This window comes from Ostrea edulis, chromosome 2 (genome assembly GCF_947568905.1).
Source record: "Ostrea edulis chromosome 2, xbOstEdul1.1, whole genome shotgun sequence".
In the NCBI taxonomy this organism is placed as follows: domain Eukaryota; kingdom Metazoa; phylum Mollusca; class Bivalvia; order Ostreida; family Ostreidae; genus Ostrea; species Ostrea edulis.
In genome coordinates, this window is record NC_079165.1 from 72,056,899 (window position 1) to 72,080,147 (window position 23,249).

At 36.3% G+C, this 23,249-nt stretch overlaps 1 protein-coding gene across 1 annotated transcript; it reads right to left on the reverse strand.

Annotated features, from left to right (window-relative positions):
- Nucleotides 1-13,189: 13,189 nt before the first annotated feature.
- LOC125678660 (protocadherin gamma-A3-like) lies at nt 13,190-22,587 on the reverse strand. The gene is made up of 5 exons (XM_048917269.2): nt 21,738-22,587; nt 18,870-21,581; nt 15,536-15,748; nt 14,095-14,414; nt 13,190-13,451 (listed from the first exon to the last, which is right to left on the reverse strand). The coding sequence occupies exons 2-4, from the start codon at nt 21,516-21,518 to the stop codon at nt 14,406-14,408; spliced, it is 2,871 nt and encodes a 956-aa protein (XP_048773226.2). The 5' UTR covers nt 21,519-21,581; nt 21,738-22,587; the 3' UTR covers nt 13,190-13,451; nt 14,095-14,405.
- Nucleotides 22,588-23,249: the final 662 nt, after the last annotated feature.

A 23,249-nucleotide genomic window follows, 5' to 3' on the forward strand; every position in this document is an offset into this window, starting at 1 on the left:
ATTTTGAAGCGTATTTTAAAAGTACGAAAGATTTCTGCCAGATGGATACCGCATTTATTGACAGATGACCAAAAACGGGTACGAGTACAAACCGTTAAGCAATTGCTCAAAATGTTTCCCAAATCAATCAAAGACAATTTGCAAACATTGTTACTGGTGACGAAATATGGGTTCACTATTTCGAACCAGTAAGAAAAATTGGAAACAAAATATGGCTTACTAAACACGGTGGAAGGCCTGTAGTTGCCAAAAAACCCATAGGCACAAAGAAGGTTCTTTATTGCATATTCAGTACCTCAAAGGTCTACCTAAATCAGCATTTCAGAAATGGATTCAGAGATTGAAATTACCTATTTCAAACCGCGGAGAATACTTTGAAGGGGTGTAATGTTCATTTCATTATTTGAGTCGAATGCTTTTGAGATATCGTACAATGCACATTACATATCGAACAGCCCTCGTAAACACTACATGCCAAGTTTGGCTCCGCCCTGGAGAAAGAACCTCTACCCAAGGGTTCATGAAATTTTCAATTTTGAGAGAAGACTCCCTGCTCTGTATGACTATGCATTTAGTAATTTTATTTTACAGATGTGCCGTTGCAGAGAAGAATTTTGAAAATTGTTTAACTTTTGGCCCCGCCCCGATGACCACGGTGGAGTAGAAGTCCTGACATTTACAATTCATGTTCCCATTTGTCCCAAAGATGCTTCAAATCAAATAGGGGGGAAATGGAACGCTAGCTATGAAGAATTTTAAAATGCTCAATTGTTAACACACACACACACACACACACACACACACACACACACACACACACATTTAATCCCTCTAATTTTGGTCCCACCCTAGTACAAAATATCTACCCCTTGGATCACGAAATTTATTATTCTGGTAGGTAAAGGGCTATCTGTTCCTTCTGAATATCCATTTAGTTTCAATTTAGTGTCTATAACATTTAGATTTTATTTAAAAGTATTCCACATAAAAACTATACGCCAGGTTTGGCCCCGCCCTGGAGGCAGAACCTCCATCCAAGGGATCATGAAATTTACAAAATTTGAAGAAAATGTCCTGTTCTACATGCCTATGCATTTAGATTTTCTTACAGATGCGTGGTTGTACAGAAGAAGAGTCTTGAAAATTTGTCAACTTTCGCCCCACCCCTAAGGCCCCGGCAGTACAGGAGTCCTAGAATTTACAGTTCGTCTCCCCCTTGTCCCAAAGATGGTTCATACCAAATTCAAAACAATGGAAGGGTAGTTATCAAAGAGTTTAAAACGTACCATTGATAACACGACGGACTCAGACCACAGCAATACAATGTAGGTCACCTGAGTGACCCAGGTGACCTAAAATCTTAGATCGCTCTCTCAATAAAGTAAAAAAAATCTTTGTAAACAACTTCAGTACTGCAATTAAGCAATGTTTATTTTCGCTATTCTAACAAACAAACAAACAAAAATCCAACACATGAGTAAAAAATTAATAAAAGGATTTTAGTTTTACTTTTTTCTAAATTATTATCTACTTTTTAACCGAGAGAACTAACCCTTCCCATAATGATTTTTATGAATTTACAAGTTGTAGCTAAAGTAACATGAATTATTTTGATACCCGGAATTTTGGATGTTCATGTAGCTTGTGTATAATGCATAGCAGTGTTGTAAACGACTTACACGATATGCGAAAATGGAAACCCATGTCTGACATGTTATTTATACCATAAAGAAACGATACAACTCAAATACAAATATACCATTGGTCCTTGTCTTACACAGGCACACAAAAATATTCGAAAAGTTATTTTCTCAAAATAAATCTTCAAAAATATTTTTTTACGGGGTTCTCATACAGAGCGGCAAAATTATCAGACAACACTCAAACTACCACACAATCCAAACGTATAATCACTTACTATTTCAATAACAAACACGCTATAGCTTTCAAAATTAGTACTCTGGTTATGAAAAAGACATTTGCAGAGTCCGACTTCCTTAACAAGGGAAAAAACTCATCCTCGAAACAATTTATAGTCTTCTTTCTGAGAGTTGTCTCGCATTAAACCTAGTTTGCTTTCTTACTCCGGCAGTGTTTTTCATCTGTCATATTACAATTTTTGAATGTACTGGGTAGGTGTAAAACAAGAAGTACAATTTGTCATATAACGTAAAGGGTTCCTCAGTCAAATAGGCTTCAGGACGAGGTCACTTGAGAGTACATTATAGGCAATTTCCGAGATACCATGGATACAGTACCAGGGCCGTAAGTAGGGTTCTAAATCAGGGGAGGCAGGGGATTGGGGGCCGCCGATTGACTTTACGACTGAAAATGACACTTTTTAAATCCCAATTTATCATGTTTGTGTTTCATTTGTACTATGTAAAGAATCGTAATATGGTGTCAAAGACAAAGGTGCTTGTCTTCATTTTAAACATATATCCTATAATATAACATTTATATAATTTTATTTTCTTTTTTGCCAAAAAATCAGACGAGGCAGTTGCCTCGTCTGCCTCATCGGCAGTTACGGCCCTGAGTACCATCTCTTCTGTGATAGTCTGTTGAACACTTGGGTGGGTACTAAGTGTATACCAATAAATATTTTGCGCCCCACCGTATGCAATAGTTCGACAAAGGGATACAACTCTGATACAGCACGGATTTGCTTATTGAGATTGTGTCCTCGGTTGCATGGACTGATTTCGTTACGGAAGCACTTGTTAAAACTCTAAGTCTATACTTTTGTTTGTGCATATATCCCTTTTATACCGACGAGGAAACAAGACGACAATTGGAAAGACGTTACCTTTTTAATTTTAGAGGTAAAAAATCATGTACTAGATCTATTTTACTTGACCCGAATTTTTTTGGTCAATATTTCGTACTCTGAGACATTTGTCAAGTTCTGTCCAAGTGGCAAATCGGAGCCCATCTTTTTAAAAAAAAACTTTTGGAGGACAATCAAAGGTGTCATGAAATACATGTAGACCAATATCTTAAGCTTCAGACTTTAGAAACACCGATCGAAGGTGACGCTCACCTGACTGATGAGAAAATTCACCTTTGTAAAATAATAGTTTTAATTATATCACATGGAGATTTTAAATCATAAGGGATCTATAATTTTCGTATTTTAATTTGGATTATTAGAGAAACATAAATTCTGCATTTTTTTTTTAATTTACAGAAGAATTTTAAATCTTGTGATTTTTAAAATAAAATGAAATTTATTTTCCTGTAGTAATTTGCAAAATTCCTATGTCTAATTTCCCCGTGGCTTTGCGTTTTCAAAGGTGTATTTCTCACCTGTCAAGTTTTGAATTATGTAGATGACAATCTGTTAGACTGAGAAGTAAAGGAATGGTGGCTGCCAATATGCCACTTGAAATATATGCTCTATCTAAAGACTTAGTACATGTACATAAAATTTCGATACTTTACATGCTCTAATGAATGAAATATCTTTCCTACTTCCCCATTGGTTAGAATTGTGGGTTTCAAGTAGGGAACAAACAATATTCTTACCTAGTCCCTATTTGCATTTCATATTTAACAAGGTGGTTAGAATAAGACACCATGAATCAATTTAGCGTGTGTAAAATGTGCTGGATTATTCCCCGCGATAAATTTATTTCTTGACACAACCATATAGTCATTGACATTCTACGATACTTAAACGAGGAGTATTCCCATTCAACCCACTGGTCATTTTTGCAATAAATTTGGTTATCATCGCATTATTATATCTTTATGGCTCAAGTCCTCAATCAGCGATTCAATTTTCACATTCATTGGCAAAATAAGAGAGGCCTTTCGCAATTTCACGGACATTATTCACGGTTAACAACGGCCGAATATGGAAGTAGAAATGGCCAGTATCAAATTAATTTCACAGTCCCTTTCAGTTGCGTGACACATGGCTGTTTTAATGCATGCAAATTCGCTGTTATCTAGAAGAGCAAATCTCTGACTTTTTTCCTTATCTGGAATAAACAGACAATAATCTAATATTCCTTCTAGGGAATTTCGTGCCTGGATCGTAAAATGGAGTAAACTCGTTTTGCGAGATTGGTATGATTGAGCAGCTGCTCAAACTTTTTTGTGGGAATATGTAAATAAAAAGGTTGTTTAATGTCCGGAAAAAAACCCCATTTCGTTGATTATTCGGGATTTAGATGCTTCATCATAGTAACATCGCATTAGTATAACGGTAGTATTGACGTAGCTAGCTCTGGTATTGACTAGAAACAATAGTTCCCCCTTTTACGCACTGTGTTGAGAGTAGCAATCATTTTTTTAAAAATTATTTATCGGATGCGAACCTGGTGAGTGTACAATATATATGTATAAACATTGTACATGTAATAATACAATTTTTATCTGGAGTAGCATTGCAGTTCTAAATGTCTTCCCTCTTCAAGTCTTAAAAAAATGTCCGCCTCAACTCGATAAAATTGCTTTTAGGTTTCAATTTCTTGGAAGATTAGAGACAACGCACAAAGTACATCACACCACTCCAGATAAAACAAACAAGCTGTCAGCAAGTCCTTTCTTTGTTTTCAGGTGGATTACAAGGAAGAGTTCTCCTGTCTTAGGCCAGCGGCTGGTCTTAACCGTCTTAGTTCCATCAAAATAACTCCATTAAAAAAGCATTAACTCCAATTTTGAACGACGTCCAATTTATAGATTTGCAACAAAATCTTTAATTGTTTGATTTCATACTTTGAAATGAAATGTTTTTTGAGATTCGGCAAAAATCATTTTATATTTTTCTGAAAAGAAATCTAATTGATTACGTTGTGTGGGTGACTGTGTCATTGCTAGTCATTGCTATTTCAAAACAACGAGTATATTATACTTTTCTTTCCATGCATCACAATGAGGACTAAATTTCCATTCCATTGCATACATCATACAGTCTATCGATTTTTATCAAATTGATGAACTTTTCTGTGAATCAATTGTTAAAAAGGCCATCCAGTATGATATCGCATCGTGTCGCCGTGTTCGAGCGCGTGTCGTTGAAAATGTCAGTCAACAGAACGAGACCTGTGGGACTACTTAGAGGCCTCTGTCCACCCAACAAGCTTAGTTTTTATACAATTTACTAATTAAACTAATCAAACCTACTTCTCTCCTTCTTGCATACCGTGGAAATTTCTATATTTTGAGCTAATTTTCCTATTGTATAACGACAATCCTTCATATTGTGTACGAAAGGCAATCTTTGATGCGGTCAGTCTAATTAATTCCGCTGTGTTATAAATCATATAGAGCTATAAGGACAAGCTTGTTACTGTATCGACTATTAATTTAATTACTTGGCAGTTGGATATTATTTACTTCCATTATAAACGCCAAATCCAAAATAAATGTGTTTTGATCATGGTATGGGGTTCTTAATGAATCCCTATCGGGGAAACAGTGGGACCGGGTTACTGCACGTTCGCCTTTGATTTTTATTCAATGTAGAAATTACATTAAAAGCGACCGTATCATTAGTAATCACGTTCATGACAGCTGTCTCAAATTTACTGAAAACGGATAAAAGACAACCATCGCTATTTCCCGCCAAATCTGGGTACCTTCCATCCATTTCCATGGATACCCGGCATACAACAGGTGAAAGTCACTCCAGGGAAGGGAAATTGAAAAGAAAGAGACAACATGGAAATCAAGTTATATGTATTATCCTGTGATGAAGATAATTTTACGGCTTAATGTTTCCGTGTAAAATGTCCAGGGGTTACATTTAACAGTTTTGATTGCGTTAATGAAAGATTGATAGCGGATCTTGGCTTTAAAAATCCAACCTTCAGCTGACTTTAATCGTGTAGGGTGATTTAATTATCAGATTGTAATGAGCAGAAATGTGTTTTTCACGCCTAAATTCGAATTATGATAAAATCTATAGTGGTAACAGTGTGTAACTTTGAGCAACTTTCATCTTTCAAAAATTATTAAATTTGTGGAACTTCACCTACAGCTGGTGACGTCTCAATATGAGTGGAAAATTCTCAACGGGGCGTAAAGCAAACAAACAAAAATTGGAATAAAACATTTTAGGGGCGGGAAGATGGAGAGGTAACCAAAATCCTACACTGTGCATGTAGTTTCTATTCATTCGGTTCCCAACCGATATCAAAAGTCAACAATTTATATTTTCTATCAAATCACTTATTTTGTATTTGGAGAAACATGAGTCATCTCAGAGACATAAGACAGATGATTTTGAAAAACGTCATAATGACAAACGGATGCGTAGAACCATGTCACAAATTGCAAACGACGTCACAATGGTGAATGAATGCAATGCTCACCCCTCATGCAAAATTATGCGATGAACGATATACAATTATATTCTGACATTATGAGATCAGTACGATGTTTTAGCTACCCAAAAAGTACAATATTCACCGAGCATGGAGGACGAGGTGAATCCCGTACTTTGAAGGAAGCTAAAGCAACGTACACATGTACCAATAGCTAAAGCAACGTACACATGTACCAATAGCTAAAGTAACGTACACATGTACCAATACCTAAAGTAACGTACACATGTATCAATAGCTAAAGCAACGTACACATGTACCAATACCTAAAGTAACGTACACATGTACCAATACCTAAAGTAACGTACACATGTACCAATAGCTAAAGTAACGTACACATGTACCAATAGCTAAAGTAACGTACACATGTACCAATAGCTAAAGTAACGTACACATGTACCAATAACTAAAGTAACGTACACATGTACCAATAGCTAAAGTAACGTACACATGTACCAATAGCTAAAGCAACGTACACATGTACCAATAGCTAAAGCAACGTACACATGTACCAATAGCTAAAGTAACGTACACATGTATCAATAGCTAAAGTAACGTACACATGTACCAATAGCTAAAGTAAAGTACACATGTACCAATAGCTAAAGTAACGTACACATGTACCAATAGCTAAAGTAACGTACACATGTACCAATAGCTAAAGTAACGTACACATGTACCAATAGCTAAAGTAACGTACACATGTACCAATAGCTAAAGTAACGTACACATGTACCAATAGCTAAAGTAACGTACACATGTACCAATAGCTAAAGTAACGTACACATGTACCAATAGCTAAAGTAACGTACACATGTACCAATAGCTAAAGTAACGTACACATGTATCAATAGCTAAAGCAACGTACACATGTACCAATTGGCTTAGAAAACGTTAATAATTTATTTATCATGATTTCAAAATACATCAAAACTGGCTACTAGAGTATACGAAGAGATATCTGGTCGTCCATCTTTGGGTGTTATATATATATATATATATATATATATATATATATATATATATATATATATATAGTTTGTAAATAAAGAATTCGGTATTTGATACAGTAAATACATCCAATAATAAAAGTCAAGAAACACAAAACTCGAATAACATTTCACTGTTAGCACTTTCGGCTTTAATGCCTCTTCAGACAGTTATAAAAACTGTCTGAAGAGGCATTAAAGCCGAAAGCGCTAACAGTGAAATGTTATTCGAGTTTTGTGTTTCTTGACTTTTATTATTGGATATATATATATATATATACATATATATATATATATATATATATATATATATATATATTATATTATATTATATTACTACATGAATTGCAATACTATGCAGCTTACCAAGATATACCCGTTTAGCCATTTTTAGATCGGACACGGTGTTACTATCATACATGTAGTTCAAAAACGTATGGTCACCCTTTCTACACAGCTAGAATGCAAGACCTTTAGTCGAAAGCGTGTAAAGACGCGAGTAAACATTTTGCTGTAAAAAAAAAAAGTAATAATCAATCGTGTGACAATATCATGATTCCATTCCCATTTTTAATTAATGATATAAGTCGCCTTTCATGTGTCACTATCATGAGCAATTCAAGTATTTGCCTCCACCACATTGATGTTGATGTTTCTCGGCAGAGATTCGGCTTGACGTAATATTTGGACTGATGCCATCACTGAATCTCGGAGCAGTCCTTCATACAGGTCTGGAAATTTACTGTCAGCTTTGGTCGGTTCTAGCTATTAATGTCCACTTAGGTGACACTACAGTTCGCTTCAAATAAGTTATTTGACTGCTAAACGAACTCTGTATCACTATTTAAAATACTGCTTTACTTACCGTCTAGGTATGTAAATTCCATAAAATAAACTATCACTAAATTTTCCGCCCAAATGATGACTTCCATGGCGCAATATTTTATCTCCCGAAATTGCTCCTATTAATAGGTGTTTTTTTTTTAATTAGCGATATGTAGGTACATGTATGTGGAGATACTATATGTATCAGAAATTTTATAAAACAGACTATAGGAACTCTTCAATTTCGGGAGATAAAATATGGTACCATAAAAGTCTTCATTTCAACGAAGAATTCGGTTACTGTTTACATTTTGGGATTTTCATACCTAGACAGTAAGAAATGCAAAATTAATATGTTGTACAGTGTGACCGTTGAGACGAGCGAAGCCCATTAACATCTTGCAACACGATTTATAGACATTTTATCCGCCTCTTCATATAACGCGGGAAATATTACGCGGTGGATGTAAACAGTTATATTGTGACGTCATATTAGCTGTAATGTTTTTTCTTCTTCTCTCAAACCAAGCAAAAACAAAACGTTTGAAGCTATAAGAAAGCTAGCTGCAATAATGTAGCCCTCTCTGATTTATTTTTTTTTTTTTTTTTTTTTTTTTTTTTTTTAGGGAGAGGGCTACAACTCCTTAGAATCTCCGTAATGGTGCAAATGCGGGAGTGATTCACTCCCGCAACATTTGCGCTCATTCTAAACATATCCTGACTTTCTTTACGTAAATAAAATGATATTCTATGTTTCTTAGTCAATATATAAATTTACAACCTGCAACTTAAGATTTGTGAGGCTCTATTCTACCGTTTTCAACAATTTCGATAAATTCCAATTTCTCGATTCATATTTGTGCGCCATGTTTGATGTACTGAAGTTTCAACTTCCGATTGTCAAGTCATTTGCATATGCCATATAAGGTAGTATTTAGATCAATGGACAAGTATGGAGGCGAAAGCTATTTCGTCGGTATTGAAAAGGTTTGAATCTAATATCAAGTTAAAAACCAAACAGCAGAGTGTAAATTCTTTCTGCAACAATATGATTTTCCTTTCTTTGTCGAAGTGGCTCGAGTAACTACATTTTTTCGCGCTGATTGTCAATGTTTAGGGTTTTCATTAGATCCACCTACGAGATCTCGCGATAACAAGCATGGCGGAGCAGACGAAGAATTTTGTATGCTGTACATTATATCTAATGAAAAACACCTTTATCAGACATGCCCGAGCACAAATTTGGTACTCCTTTTGGTGTAAACAACATTTGGGACTAATACACAGAGTTTATTATCGGTTATTCATAAAATTATTTTGCACCATTACGGAGATCCTATGGAATTGTAGCCCTATCCCGAAAACGTCAGAATAAAAAAAAATGGATAGAGCTACATTATTGCAGCTATAAGAAAGCTTGTCTGGAATTGAAAAACTTTTATGGTACTTTCTAAACAATCTAATTATTTTAGTTTGTCCATGAAGTATACCGCAGTGACGGCGACATTTTTTCAGAAGCATTATGGGTAATACTCATCTTTTTTCAGCTGATGAAGAGCAAATCACGTGACTCATATGTGTAATCATTGGAGCGAGCTCGTCGCGTCGCTTCGCGACGCGAGCTTTGTTCGCTAATAGTGATAGATAGTTATAAGCCGTCCGCTTATATAAGAAAAAAATTCTATGGTCGTTATAACGATCTAGTTTGCCAATACAACCTATCATTGGGCCAAATGCTATCTGATGTGTTTCATACCGATTGTTAGACCGTTCTTGGCACACTGATTTTGACTACGGATAACTCCATTTACCTGATCAAGATATAGGACTCACGGTGGGTGTGATCTGTCGACAGGGGATGCTTACTCATCCTAGGCACCTAATCCCACCTCTGGTACATGTATGTCCAGGGGTCCGTGTTTGCCCAACTATCTAATTTGTATTGCTTATAGGAGTTATGAGATTGATCACTGATCGTTATCATTACCTTTCACCCATTCAATTTTCTTCGACTCCCAAACCCGAGTGGGGAAGACTATTTAAACTGTTTTCGTGGAATGGGAAGGAAGTATGATACATCTACACACATGTAGAGGTACATTCCACTCAATGTAAATGATATTCAATTTATGGCCTTTTCTACCAGCTTATTTACCCAAGACATAAATAGCTTCAACAAAACTCGACGTGACTACAAAGTAAACTTGTTTACGTAGTCTTGTTACATGTAGGTTGCTGATCAGATCACCGTTAATTACTGCATTAGTGTTCCTGTTAGGGATGTCAATTTTACTCGGAGTAGTCGAATACTCGAAGGCTCTGGTCTAGCAATAGTCGAGGTATCGTTAAAATGAAGAAGAAAAAAGTACTGACAGGGTACAAGTGTACCTTAGTCATCAGTCACATCTCTGCTCACACGGATAGGTCGTGCAGTTAAGCCGCCGATAGCAAGTTTTTATCTGGATAGCTGTTTAGAAATTTGTTCAATTAAATCAAATACATCGTATTAATTAGTACACTGTAAATGCATCTAGCTAGAACAATGTGGTAAAGTATTACGGTAGTCAGGCTTGAGTTTATTTATATTCAAACGAGCTAGGCGTGAAAAGTACATCAACATGCATTACAAGAAAGTGAAGATTTCGATGAAGACTTAAATAGCAATGTTTCCGACGAATGTTTGCTGTCCCTCCACAAAATGCAAGTTCAGTTTCACATAATGTACATTTCCCCGTGCTTCCATCATGAGATTTGTAATTTAAACAATATTCTATTATACTTAAAACATAAATGGATTAGAAAACAGGCATTGCCTTTATAAGCCCCCTCCATCAACCATCTCCATTCCATCTTGAAATCTTTTAAAGTATGTCCAAACAGTGGATTTCCAAGGCATTTTTACAGACCGACATCCAAACTTAAATGATTTATTTCAGCATGAACGAATTAAAACCGGTTTAACTTTAACCCTACATCATTTTTACTGACAAAGAAATCCTGAAGCGTTTAGAATTTATGAACATTACTAAAAAGCTATTTTTAACGAGTACTCGACCATGAAAAATTAAGTCGATGATCGGTATGACCGAGCGATAGTCGAGTACTCGTTGACATCCCTAGTTCCTGTACATTCAATCTTTGGGTTAATCAAAACATAATGAAAAACTGAAAACGATACCCATTAGCTCCTTTGGATGAACATAAATTTTTAATTGTTAAAAGTGAATTATTATGGCATATCGCTAAATGGAGAATCATAGATATACATGTGATTCAATATTCGAACCCCTCAAAGATCGGAAATGATACGTTACACAGTTACACTTGCTTGACGAAGAATAAGAGGGGATGTGATAGATCTCTATCAGATAATCAAGTGAAGATCAATCTCATAATTCCTATAAAAGATGCAGAATTAACAGAAGAGTAAAATTGAACCCCTGGATATTCCAGAGATGGGATCAGGTGCCTAGGTTTGATTGATTGTCATTCGTATAAAGACGTCACCATTGCCGGTTAAGGGCTGCAAAATTTAGGCTCCGCTAAAATTTAATTTAACAGGCGTTCACCGCTTAATTCATATGGCGGTCGCTACTTAATTTATATGGCTGTCGGATTGATTGATTGATTGGTTGTATTTAACGTCCCTCGAGAATATTTCACTAATATAGAGACGTCACCGGGCTGCAAAATTTAGACCTATGCTTGGCGCTTACGGTATTTAAGCAGGGGGGATTTTTATCGTACCACACCTGCTGTGACACGGGACCTCGGTTTTTGCTGTCTCATCCGAAGGAACGCCCCATTTAGCCGCCTCTTACGACAAGCAAGGGGTACTGAGGGCCTATTCTAACCCGGATCACCGCGGGACCTAGGAGGAATAGGCATACCTTGACCGGTCACACTCGCCGTGAGCCCTGTATCTTCATCAGGTAAACGGAGTAATCCGTAGTCAAAATCAGTGTGTATAAAGAACGACGTAACACGTCAGACAACATTCGACCCAGTGATGGCTTATATTTGCAAATTAGATCATTATAACGACCACAGAATTTGCAAAATGCTGACTTTAATCGAGAGTGTTGAAACTCTAGCTGTAACATCAACTTGTTTGTCAATAGACAATTCACCAACGATATGACCAAAAACAAAGGATTTTGTAAAACTTGCAACAGAAGGACAGGAAGTAAGGGACAATTCACTGACGATCTTTCCTTAACATAGTAATCCAGATTTATTTCACTCCTCATACAGCAAACATATCGAATAACGTAACAGCACCTTCTAAACCACTTTTAAAACATACTGGACAGATACTGAGGGGATCAAGATCTCTATGATAAGACTGGGCAGATACTTGGAGGATCAAAACAACTACAAACTCATATAAAGATAGGAAATGGTAACACGATTATTACCGTTTATGGGATAACAACAAAGAGTCTCGTGAAGAGGACTGGAGTCATATACCGGAACCTATCGCTAAGTAAGCATTTAGAATGGGAGTAGGGAAATCTGTTAATATGGAAATGAGCGGAGTTCGAATTGACTGGCAATCTAAAATGGCTACGCTAAAAGGTGAACCTTATTTAAGTTGTATCATTTCAGTTCGAAAGAGGCTTTAATAAATGTTTGAAGGTTTGTATTGATACAAATGTAGTGCGGAAATATTTTAAATAGGGATTCTTCGGGCGGCAATAAGGAGATGTACATGTACATCAAACACCCAAATCGCGGGAAAAGATTCACTGTGAATCGACGGTTGTAAAAGTAACTCTCTGTTCTACCACAATGGTTTCTAGAGAGGCACGGTTCTGCAGGTTATTGGGGATAAGGTCTTCAAACCAAGGTTAAACGTGTACGTACAGAAGCTAAACTGAAAACAAAGGACATTGAAAAATTCATATCGGCTTCCTGTAAGTGAAAATGTGTTCAGATCATTTTTAGTGTCGCAAGTTTATTGTCGGAATATTATCCTACAATGTCAATATTAGTAAAATTCTCACCATCTATTCATAAATATCTAATAAAACAAAAGTATTTTCATTTTTTTTAATTTATTGATTTTTTTCAGTTTAGTACAAACACCTCTGAATCAATATATAACCTTAGGAAATTCATCATGTGAAAGACGTCGGCAAATTTTTTTCCAGCTGTATGACTGATCAAAGTGTATTGATAGAATCCTCCATATTTTCTTTCCATAAGATCCGACCCATATACATGTAACTCCGCGGCCGACCACATGACCGTGGCCAACCAATGACGACCGGCGGTCGTGAGGTAGATGACGGGTGTACACCTGGAGAGAGAACAAAAGATCAAACTTATTAGTACATTCATGCGCAAGTTCATTCGTATTGATGTTGTTTCATCGAATTTAGATTCGGTGACGCAATTATCTACAATAGATGTATTGAAGCAACTTCCCTAAGGAAGTCCGTATTGAATGGCGGGAGATAAAGCCACCAGGCATCATCAATCACATGACATGCAAGTCTCGTCTGTCCAACGATTTCATGTGGATTAATTCTACATCTTTAACCTTAAATTGCCATCAGCTGATAAGACTCATGAGGAAGCCTCGATAATTCGACTTTTTGAGTAAATAATGCCTTTGAAGGAAAGGTCTTTTATCTTGTAATTCTTTATATTTATATTCTTCCTATTTAAGCTTTGTTCATATCCTTTTTGCGTTTTTAATGAGTCAAATATTGATTCCATTCATAAACAATAGAGCTCTTGGTTGGAGAGAAGGATACCAATATGGTATTAACTCTAAATAGTACATATTTCTCATGCAGAGAAAATGAACCGGATTTTCTAATTTACATCCCCAGCAACCAGACACGTGTTATTAACAAAGCTTTAATACAGTGCATATATTAGGCACCTTCAGTATCGATCATAATGATTTTGAGAATCACAAATCAAACGAATCTCACCTTGATTGCATGTTGCTTGCTGTTGGCGAAGATCGATGTTTAATACGTATAATCCAGATTTTGAATGGAACCTTTTCCTTTGAGCAACATCCATGAAGTATCTTTTGATGTCTGAATGTTTTCTGTGTAACTTTTTCAGGAATGGTAACAAGTGCACGTAAATGCAGAACACTAAAAGTTCAATTATTTCCTCCGCAAAAATAAACTGGGTAGTGGAAAGTACATAGTTAAAAAACATTGGATATAAATATAGTTTTTACACACTTCTAAAAATGACAATGGGTACACATAATGCTGAGCTGCCTTTCCTCTCAAATCATCTGCAAATAAAGAAGAGAAAGGCACTTAGCGAACAGATTCATCTTAATCAGATTAAGTATTCTTGCGATGTCAGAGGTCTCTATAGATCAGAGTCTCAAATTCATTATATAAGAGTGATACGAGAATATAGTCCACGTTTAATGGACTACTATGTGTGGTTTAAAATGGGTTGTAAATCACCGGGGGTTTTTTAAAAAGAAAAGCAAAAGCTCTTGGCAAATGACCCTGGCTTCGAACACATGTAGAACATGATAACAGGTTGTATGTGTACATGTATGAAGAGAGATTTATTCTGTAATCCGCCATTGTTACTTTTAAATCATTGGGCATAACAGAAAGGAACCCCACCCCACTCCGAAATTTTAACCATATGGTCAATCATTTTGATGTACAGAAATGCGACAGATGTTCCAATCTTTCTTATTTCATCTGCTTTAACACATTTACATGTCTACCTATCTCTTTCACACTTCTGATCTGTCAGACTACATTTACCATGTAAATATGAAACCAATCGACTTGAGGATTTAAAGAGTTTTCAGTCGTTATGGGGTGGATAAATGAGGATTATATTCCGATATGGCGCGGTCGATTAATGGACATTTATTTGGAGAAGCAAAAATGATTTTAAAAGCAGAAAGGATGGCTCTTCACCAAACAAAAGCGCTAAACGGTCTTGAAGATAGTTCGATAGAGGAATCCAATTTCTTCTGTTATTGGTTTTATAAAGAATTATTGTTATATTGGCCTTATCTGGTTTACATCACGGTACACTTTACAGTGTAGATAGAGGATTATGGATTCGTCACATGTCATGTTACTTCAAAGCGTTTCCCAAATCATAATAGGTTTATTTCACAACTGGACTTAACTAAAGTAAGCACTCAATAAAAGCAGAAGTACGAAGTTTTCTCTCCGTTCCTTAATATTAATTGGCAATAATGTGTTTCGCAATTCAATTAATTGTTTATGCATATAATGTTCTTTTCCCAGTGTCAACTGAGACCGATAATGACTTATGAAAATATTTTGATATTGGAGATCGATGTTTGAATAACACTACAATCAATTGAAGAGAAGTAATTAACCCCCCTTAAATGACCATAAAATGTTTTCTCACCACATCACAATGCGGTGTCCATTGCACATTCTCGTTGTCAGATGCCCACTCCATTTGGTTTTTGCTGTAAAGGTTCGGAATCTGTCTCTTTTTCTGCAACGAGGAATAGGGGTCGCTATACGGGTAATAGGTATCCCCAGCCTCACTCGTACTCCAGTCCCAAATTACCACGTCATCAGATACAACTTCCGCTTCCTGGGGACTTCTATTAAACTGTAAAATAAGTTGAAATCATATATAGATATACTCTTTGAATATAAAGTCTGTATCATGTAAAGTCTTAATAACTCATCACTTTGTTGTCTCACAGTCCAAGCAATTTGATGAAATGAATGATTTAAAAATGTCTTTGCAGATGGAAAAACTAGGTAAGTTTTATAACATCGATCCAGTTCATCACTACAGTTGGTACCAAGTGCAGTAGTTGCAAAATCAGGAAAGTTTTCGTGATTAATTATGTTGGACCAGAGTTTACGAGTATCTTTAATGGTATTGAGAGAACGAAATGAATCTGGACTGGTTGTTCTGAAGAACGGGTAACACAAGCTGACTCCACCATATAATCGTTTTACAATCAAAGAAATTCGTACAGAAATCATAACGGCCGATTTTTAAATATTTATTTATATTCCATCGGAAGCATGCAATTTTTCCTTATTGAGATAACGATCAAAAATACTTAAATAGTTTGCTTAAGTTTAAAGTTACCGATAGAAGTAAAGTATTGACTTTAAATGTAAAACTGAATTGCAAACATTTTGAGGAAAAAGAACCTGGAAATTCCATAGCCTATTGTAACAGATATTTGTTCCTTGTGTAGCTAATTTTCTATTGCATCACATGGCAAGTTCTTGCACCAAAATAATAAATATGTCGGTGTGAACAGATTTTCTTGATACAAATCATCTTCGTCGTTACAATTTGGCAAATCGGCAATTCGTGTTCCCAGTGTATTTTACACAATCTCTCTATATGAAGCTAATTAGTGGGATATTTGTTCAGGGGATGGCTTATTATTCAGTGGGCGCGATAAAACACGTCCTTGTTAGTATGGACAAGCCACGATCCTAGTGTCGGACCCTACTTTGCACCGAAGTTTTTACGACTCATCGCATGGTGCCTTGTAATTCCGCATTATAGAAAATCCTTGTCGAACACGATGTACCGCCACGTGCTCGCCATTAGATCTCACCAGCCTCCTAATGACTTATCAATTACAATATTCGATTTCAGAGATGGACTTTTCTTGAAGGATTTTTCTAATGCGTCATATTATGGAGACCCGAAATACCGTGAAATTCACGCGGCTGGTCGCACAGAAAATGCACAGTCCCGAAGAACAGATAATGCTAAAACCACCTGCTATGTGACATTGCATATCAATAATGTTTTCCTTGTGTCGACCAAATTTATTTTTTTTTTTTTTATAAAAAAATCGATTTGTCGAAAAAAAAAAAGAAAGAAAAGGTCCTAAGTTTGAAGGGAGGAATTTAACTGTTGGGAGTCACGAACACTAGGGAAAAGCGGGGTTTTGTGTATGTTGACACGTCTGAAACCAATAACCAACGTGCATATCTTGATTAGTTTCAATTAATACTTCCATTTTGTCCTCAACATACCACTCACATACCAAACATGCTTAAGTTCTAATGACACGACTAAGTCTATGCATGTAATTTATGGATACAAAAGAAAGAATTTAAACATATATGTAATATGAATACTGTGAAACATCTGATTTATTACAATTATTGTTTTGGCATAACCTTGTGTTGAATAACACTCATGTTTACATTACGGGTATTGTCTTTTCTCAGATTAAGTACTTACAGGTGATGATCAAAATTCTAAAAATACGCTTTAATCTTTTAAAAGAACATGGCTTCAAGCGCACTGCGGCAGTCAACAGAAATTTACACCAAACAATTAACACTGGCTGTATTTGTATTTCAAGAACCAAATTTTTATACGAACAGTTTAGCTGGTCATCTGGAATAATTGCCCAAACGACACACATAAAAGTAGGAACTGGCTCAATCAATGAAAGATGTTCAATTCTTTATTTCTTTTTTGACGACAAGACCAGTAGCCCTATTTAGATCGTTCTTTTTGATCTTATTTTTAAATGCAGAGTTTTATAACACGTAATGTGAGGTTCATTTTCTGCTTTAAAGTACAAACTGTAAAGGAGCCAAAAGAACTAAAATTAATAACAGTGGATAAACGTAATAAAACGTTCCATTAAATCATGATACATTTATTATCAACAAATGATTTGAATATTTTTGTGTTAAGATGGAGTTGGTGAGTTAGCAACGGGCAAAGGCACCACTATCTGACGAGACAGCACAGCATGGTGCTTTCTGGAGTCGTTGGGAAATTTAGCTATTTCCGTGGCTATTTTTTATTTAACTTTGACATTTGAATTTATGCATTGTCCAATTCCCATAACGAAATTATCTTTGATATTCTCATGGACGTAGATTTCTTTCTAATGTTCCAAGGTACGAATTTACTAATATCCGATTACGTTGTAGTGTCACATCATAAATCGCATTACACACAAAAGACTATTTAACGAGATTTTTTCAAACATAATTATCCAATTCCTGAAAGTGTTCTTTAATGCAACTTATACTGACTTTTTCGGTGGCGATAAGAGCTTGAGAAAATATCTACGTAATCAATACCTTTAAATTAACTTTTCACTCCATAAATGACAGCATGACATTCAGAGGTCCAATAATGTACGAATATATGACATATAGGTTCTTAATTTCCACTTATATCTGTACAATTAAGATAATATTTGGAATGCACAAAAAAGGTATTGTGTGAAGATTTTTAAGGTACGTGTTCCTGAGAATTTGGTCTTCAGTTTATTTTCACATACCTGTTACGAAAATAAATAACGTTTATAAAGAAAAAAGTATTCCCTGGTTCCGGATTTTATACGAATTTGATCAGCTGCAGAATTATATGTAGAGATGAGACGAAGAAAATAGATTATTCATCTAAGACTCGAACTTTTAGCAATTCATCTCAACTCATACTTTGTAGGTTTACTCTCGTTTCAAGACCCAAACTTGAGAAGAGTTATTACAATTAGAAAATCATAAATAAATAATTCAAAATACACCCGTTGTCCTGTTTCGCCCTTCCCAATAGATGTGTAATAGGTATTTCAAGTAATGTATTTAGATTTTTTAAATTGTATATGGAAAACATCTGGACACAGTGCAGCATTTCTTTTTGTCACTGAATGTGTTACTCTGTTAACGATTCTAAACTCCTCTCTTAGGAGTTTACAGCGCTTCTCTTTTTACTTTCTCACCTTTTCTGTAAGTTCTGTCGTTTCTTTGAAGGAGACCTGTTTTTCACGGGGTCGCCATGCTGGTTTTGCGACACTTGGTTGTACGTATGTCTTGCTGAACCCGCCGTTCATCCGGATTTCGCTGTGACTAAGATCGGTCTCCAACGTCGAATTTGACGTCACACTTCCGTTGGAAGTATCCGCTTTATGGCGGTCCCGTCGTCTGACGTAACAGATGGCGATGATGATGATAGCAGACAAAACAATGGTGACGCAGCCGATAGCTATGGCGATTGCGTAATATCTGACGGACTCCTCCTCTGCCAGTGGGTGGACAGAGGCTGATTGAGTAGAAATTTTAATTCCAAACGCTCTGGTGGCTTCCCTCGGAGTTTTGCCATTGTCCCGGGCAATAATGAAGAAACTTTGGACACCAACATCGCTGATTCTTAAATCGCGACTCAATAGAAGTTGACCAGTCTCGTTATGAAGAGAAAACATCTCAGCAGTGACATTGTCGCCATCTAGAAAATAATTAACTCGAGAATTGTCCCCCTCATCTTGGTCTGTAGCTTGTATGTTCATAATTACGGTTTTTTCTGTTGAAGTATAAGGAATCTCTAAATAGGGAGTGTCGATGGAAGGAAATTGGATTGCCGGTGTGTTATCATTGACATCTTGGACATGAACCGTAAGGTTAACGGAAGAATTAAGGGAAGGTGATCCATGATCATAAGCTACAAGGTTTATCCGATATATATCTATTTCTTCTCTGTCTAATAATCCAGAAGTGAAAATAGATCCGTTCTCAAAGAACATGAAAGGTAGAAAATGATACCCGTCGTCTGATGAAGCAGAGAGAGATAGTTTCCCATTCAGTCCAGCGTCATAGTCAAAAACACCTAATGACGCTATCATCGTGTTAACTGAAATGTTTTCGGGAATCCAGTATTCAAACTTTTTGGACTGGAAAACTGGCTTGTTATCGTTTATATCAGCAACATTAATTTTGAATATTGCACTCCCGGTTAATGATGGCGAGCCATTGTCAAAAGCCTTGATCTGAAGTTCAATTTCTGGCGAGGTTTCTCTGTCTAAAGAATAATTCAGAAATATTGCACCACTTACAATATCAATATTAAACCACTGAGATAAGCTATTGCTATTTTCAATGCTGTAGGAAATGTTTTTGGTATTATCTGCATCTTGAGCTTGAACTTGTCCTATGTTGATGGGGACTGGGTTGTTTTCTGTGACAGTCGTTTGATATACACTTTGGGTGAATAATGGTGGATTGTCGTTTGAGTCGGATACATGAACACTAAATATAGTAGTAACACTGAGGGAAGGGGAACCAGCATCACTACAGGTAATATTGACCTGGTGAACAGATTTAGTCTCTCTGTCTAAAGCTTTATCTAATATTACATTATATTCAGCACTGTTGTCATATTTCTTTAATTTGAATTTGTCGTCGTTTATTGCACATTCCACATGGCCGTTTGGACCCGTGTCGGGATCTTTTACAGATATTAAAGCTAAAACGGTTCCTATTGCAGAGTTTTCAAATACTTTAAGAGTTCTTCCACCACTAGGAAAAATATTGAGTATGACCTGAGGGGCAGTGTTTTGTGTATCTAAAACGGTGACAAAAACGGGCACCTGCGAGATTAAAGGATTTGTAGCATTGTCAGAGGCCTCCACGATAATTTCATAGTTTGCTTTTCTTTCCTCTATTAAACTTTTGATTACTTTTAATTCACCTGTTGTTGCCTCTACTTTGAAGGTTCTGTGAATGCTATCAGCTTGATGGTTGCTTAATCTGTAGATTACGCGACCATTTTCACCAGAGTCCTCGTCCGTTGCGCTGACCGTCAATATAGTGGTCAGAGACAACACATCCTCGGCAACAGAAATATTGTACATCGCCTTCTCAAATATTGGAGGATGATCATTAATATCACCAATAACGATGCTCAAGGTCAGCGTACCCGTTTTTGCCGGCTGCCCACCGTCTTCGGCAAGAATGAGAAGGTTGTAATTATTTTCAGTTTCTCGGTCTAATTTTCCTGTGACGATTAACTGCAACTGAGATCTTCCATTAGCATAATACTCCGCCGTTAAGTTAAAAGGAACATTTTCCGGCAACAATCGATACGTTTGAATGCCGTTACTTCCGGCGTCCAGATCCTCGGCACCCATGAGCGGCGTTGCTGCCCCCGGAACGGAGGCTTCGGAGACAATTTGCTGCACAACCGGATTAGGAAATTTTGGAGCATTGTCATTTAGGTCATTAACGGTGACTGATACGGATATTTTATGAAAAAAGGAACCACTGCCAGAGGATTGACCGATAACGTCAAATTCAAGAACACAAGTGGTTAAATATTTGCATATCACATCTCTATCAATTGATTGACTGGCGAATAATGCACTGGTCTTGTCATTGATTGTGAACCAATTTGTGTCCTTATTACCAGCGTAAAGAATATTATACTGTACATCCGAAACATCTTCCGTAGTCAGAAGTTCATGTAATTTTGCATCGTCTGCCACTTTCCCTAGAAAATAATCAGGTTGGTTTTCTTCGTCTATAGTATAGACAGCTTCTCTAGCGTCCACGACTGTGCTCAGAGACAACAAGACCTGGACGAGGCTGAAGATGAACATTATTAGACTTCATATCCAGGCAGACTTCTCTCAACAACAGACCCCAGTCCCATTTAATGAATTCTGCAAAACAGACATGATTCTTTACACCCATTCACACTACTAACTTTTCAGAAAAGACATCATTTACACTTTAAAGAGTTTCAATGCACAATTTAAAAAAAATATTGTGAACATATTTGACAAATAAAACTTCTAATAAAGAAAGGAGGACGATACCTGCACGGATAACCCAGTGTTGTCCCTGTACTGTCGTCTGCTTACACTTGACTTGTGATGACTTTCATTTGTTGATCAGCAAGGTGTAGAACATGTACATTATTATTCCATTTGATTACATTTGTAAGGCAATAAACGCATTGTAATTCCTACATGCTTAGAGTCCTCTGAATATACACCATGTCCAGCCGTTATTGTTCTTAGTAATCATGTACACAAATATTAGTTTGTCCTCACCTCCACTCGATCGCTAGATACCTAGTATGACTTCTATAGAATGTAGGACCGATCCGAAGCTTACTGTTTTTACACAAGCCCTTTAATAATCGTATTTGTATTATAAGCGATTTTTAGACAAAAACCATACACTATGCGTTCCCCATGCAAGCTAATGTTTACACAATATCACATGAATTATGCCCGACTCCTGAAATATATAAAAGCAATCATTCTTTTCTCACAAAATACAATGTGCATGGTGCGTAACTCCGCCCACTATTTATTCATGCCAACCAATGAGCGTGACTTTTGTGTTGATGTTATGGCATGAGCAGCGGTCTGTATAATAGATTTTTGAAATTGAAAGGAACTGTACTAAGTCCAGTCTCTGAAATGGGGTGCTTTAGACGGTAGAGAACAGTCGTCATTATCGGCGATTTATGTATGTAAATAATACCTTTGTGGACGTCCGAAACTATTGTGTGACCATCGACCGAAAGTCTTAATTCGAAAATTAATCATCGTTTCCCTGATTTTTATCGCAAATTTTAATGGGGACTCGCCACAGTCAAAACGATGTAATTGTATATTTTAATTGGTATTGATTATCAAATAACGTGATAAATATACAATTTAGAATTTTTATTTTTCCTGCCTTTCGGGGAAAGTATTTTCTTATCATTGGTTCCATTCGGGGACTTTATAGCTGAAACAGACAAAAGTGTGAAGCAGGCTGAGCACTTATTGATTGAAAGATAACATTTTCTTCGGGGGATTTGCATTTTAAAAATCAATGTGAATACTGCAGCAATAGATATGAATTAATAAGGACCTGTAATGATGATCGGGTACATATATGTGGATCACCAGCTGCGGGAATATGTGTATCAACGTACAGTTCAAAACGCACAGCATTCCCAATAAAACTAATTTATTACATCTTCAGGTGTTTTCTGTACGAAATAATGGCAAAAATTAATCTACATAAATTTGAAAATTCAATACGTGTAATGTGTAAGAGGCGACCAATCAATTATTCACCACAGTCTAGCCACCCATATTTCTACATGAAAGAAAATGTTTTTCAATATATATTTAATTGAGGCGTAAAGTAATACAACATTTTTCTTTCTTGACACTTGTAAATTATGGATGAGATAATAATGAAGTGTAGACATTGTACATGTAGTTCTGTTTATATTGCCCGTGTTTCTCTACCGGGACGGAGAAAAGCATCCAAAACATTCGCTCGTGCATCATTAGATTCACCTGTCTCAGGCACGTAACCGACCG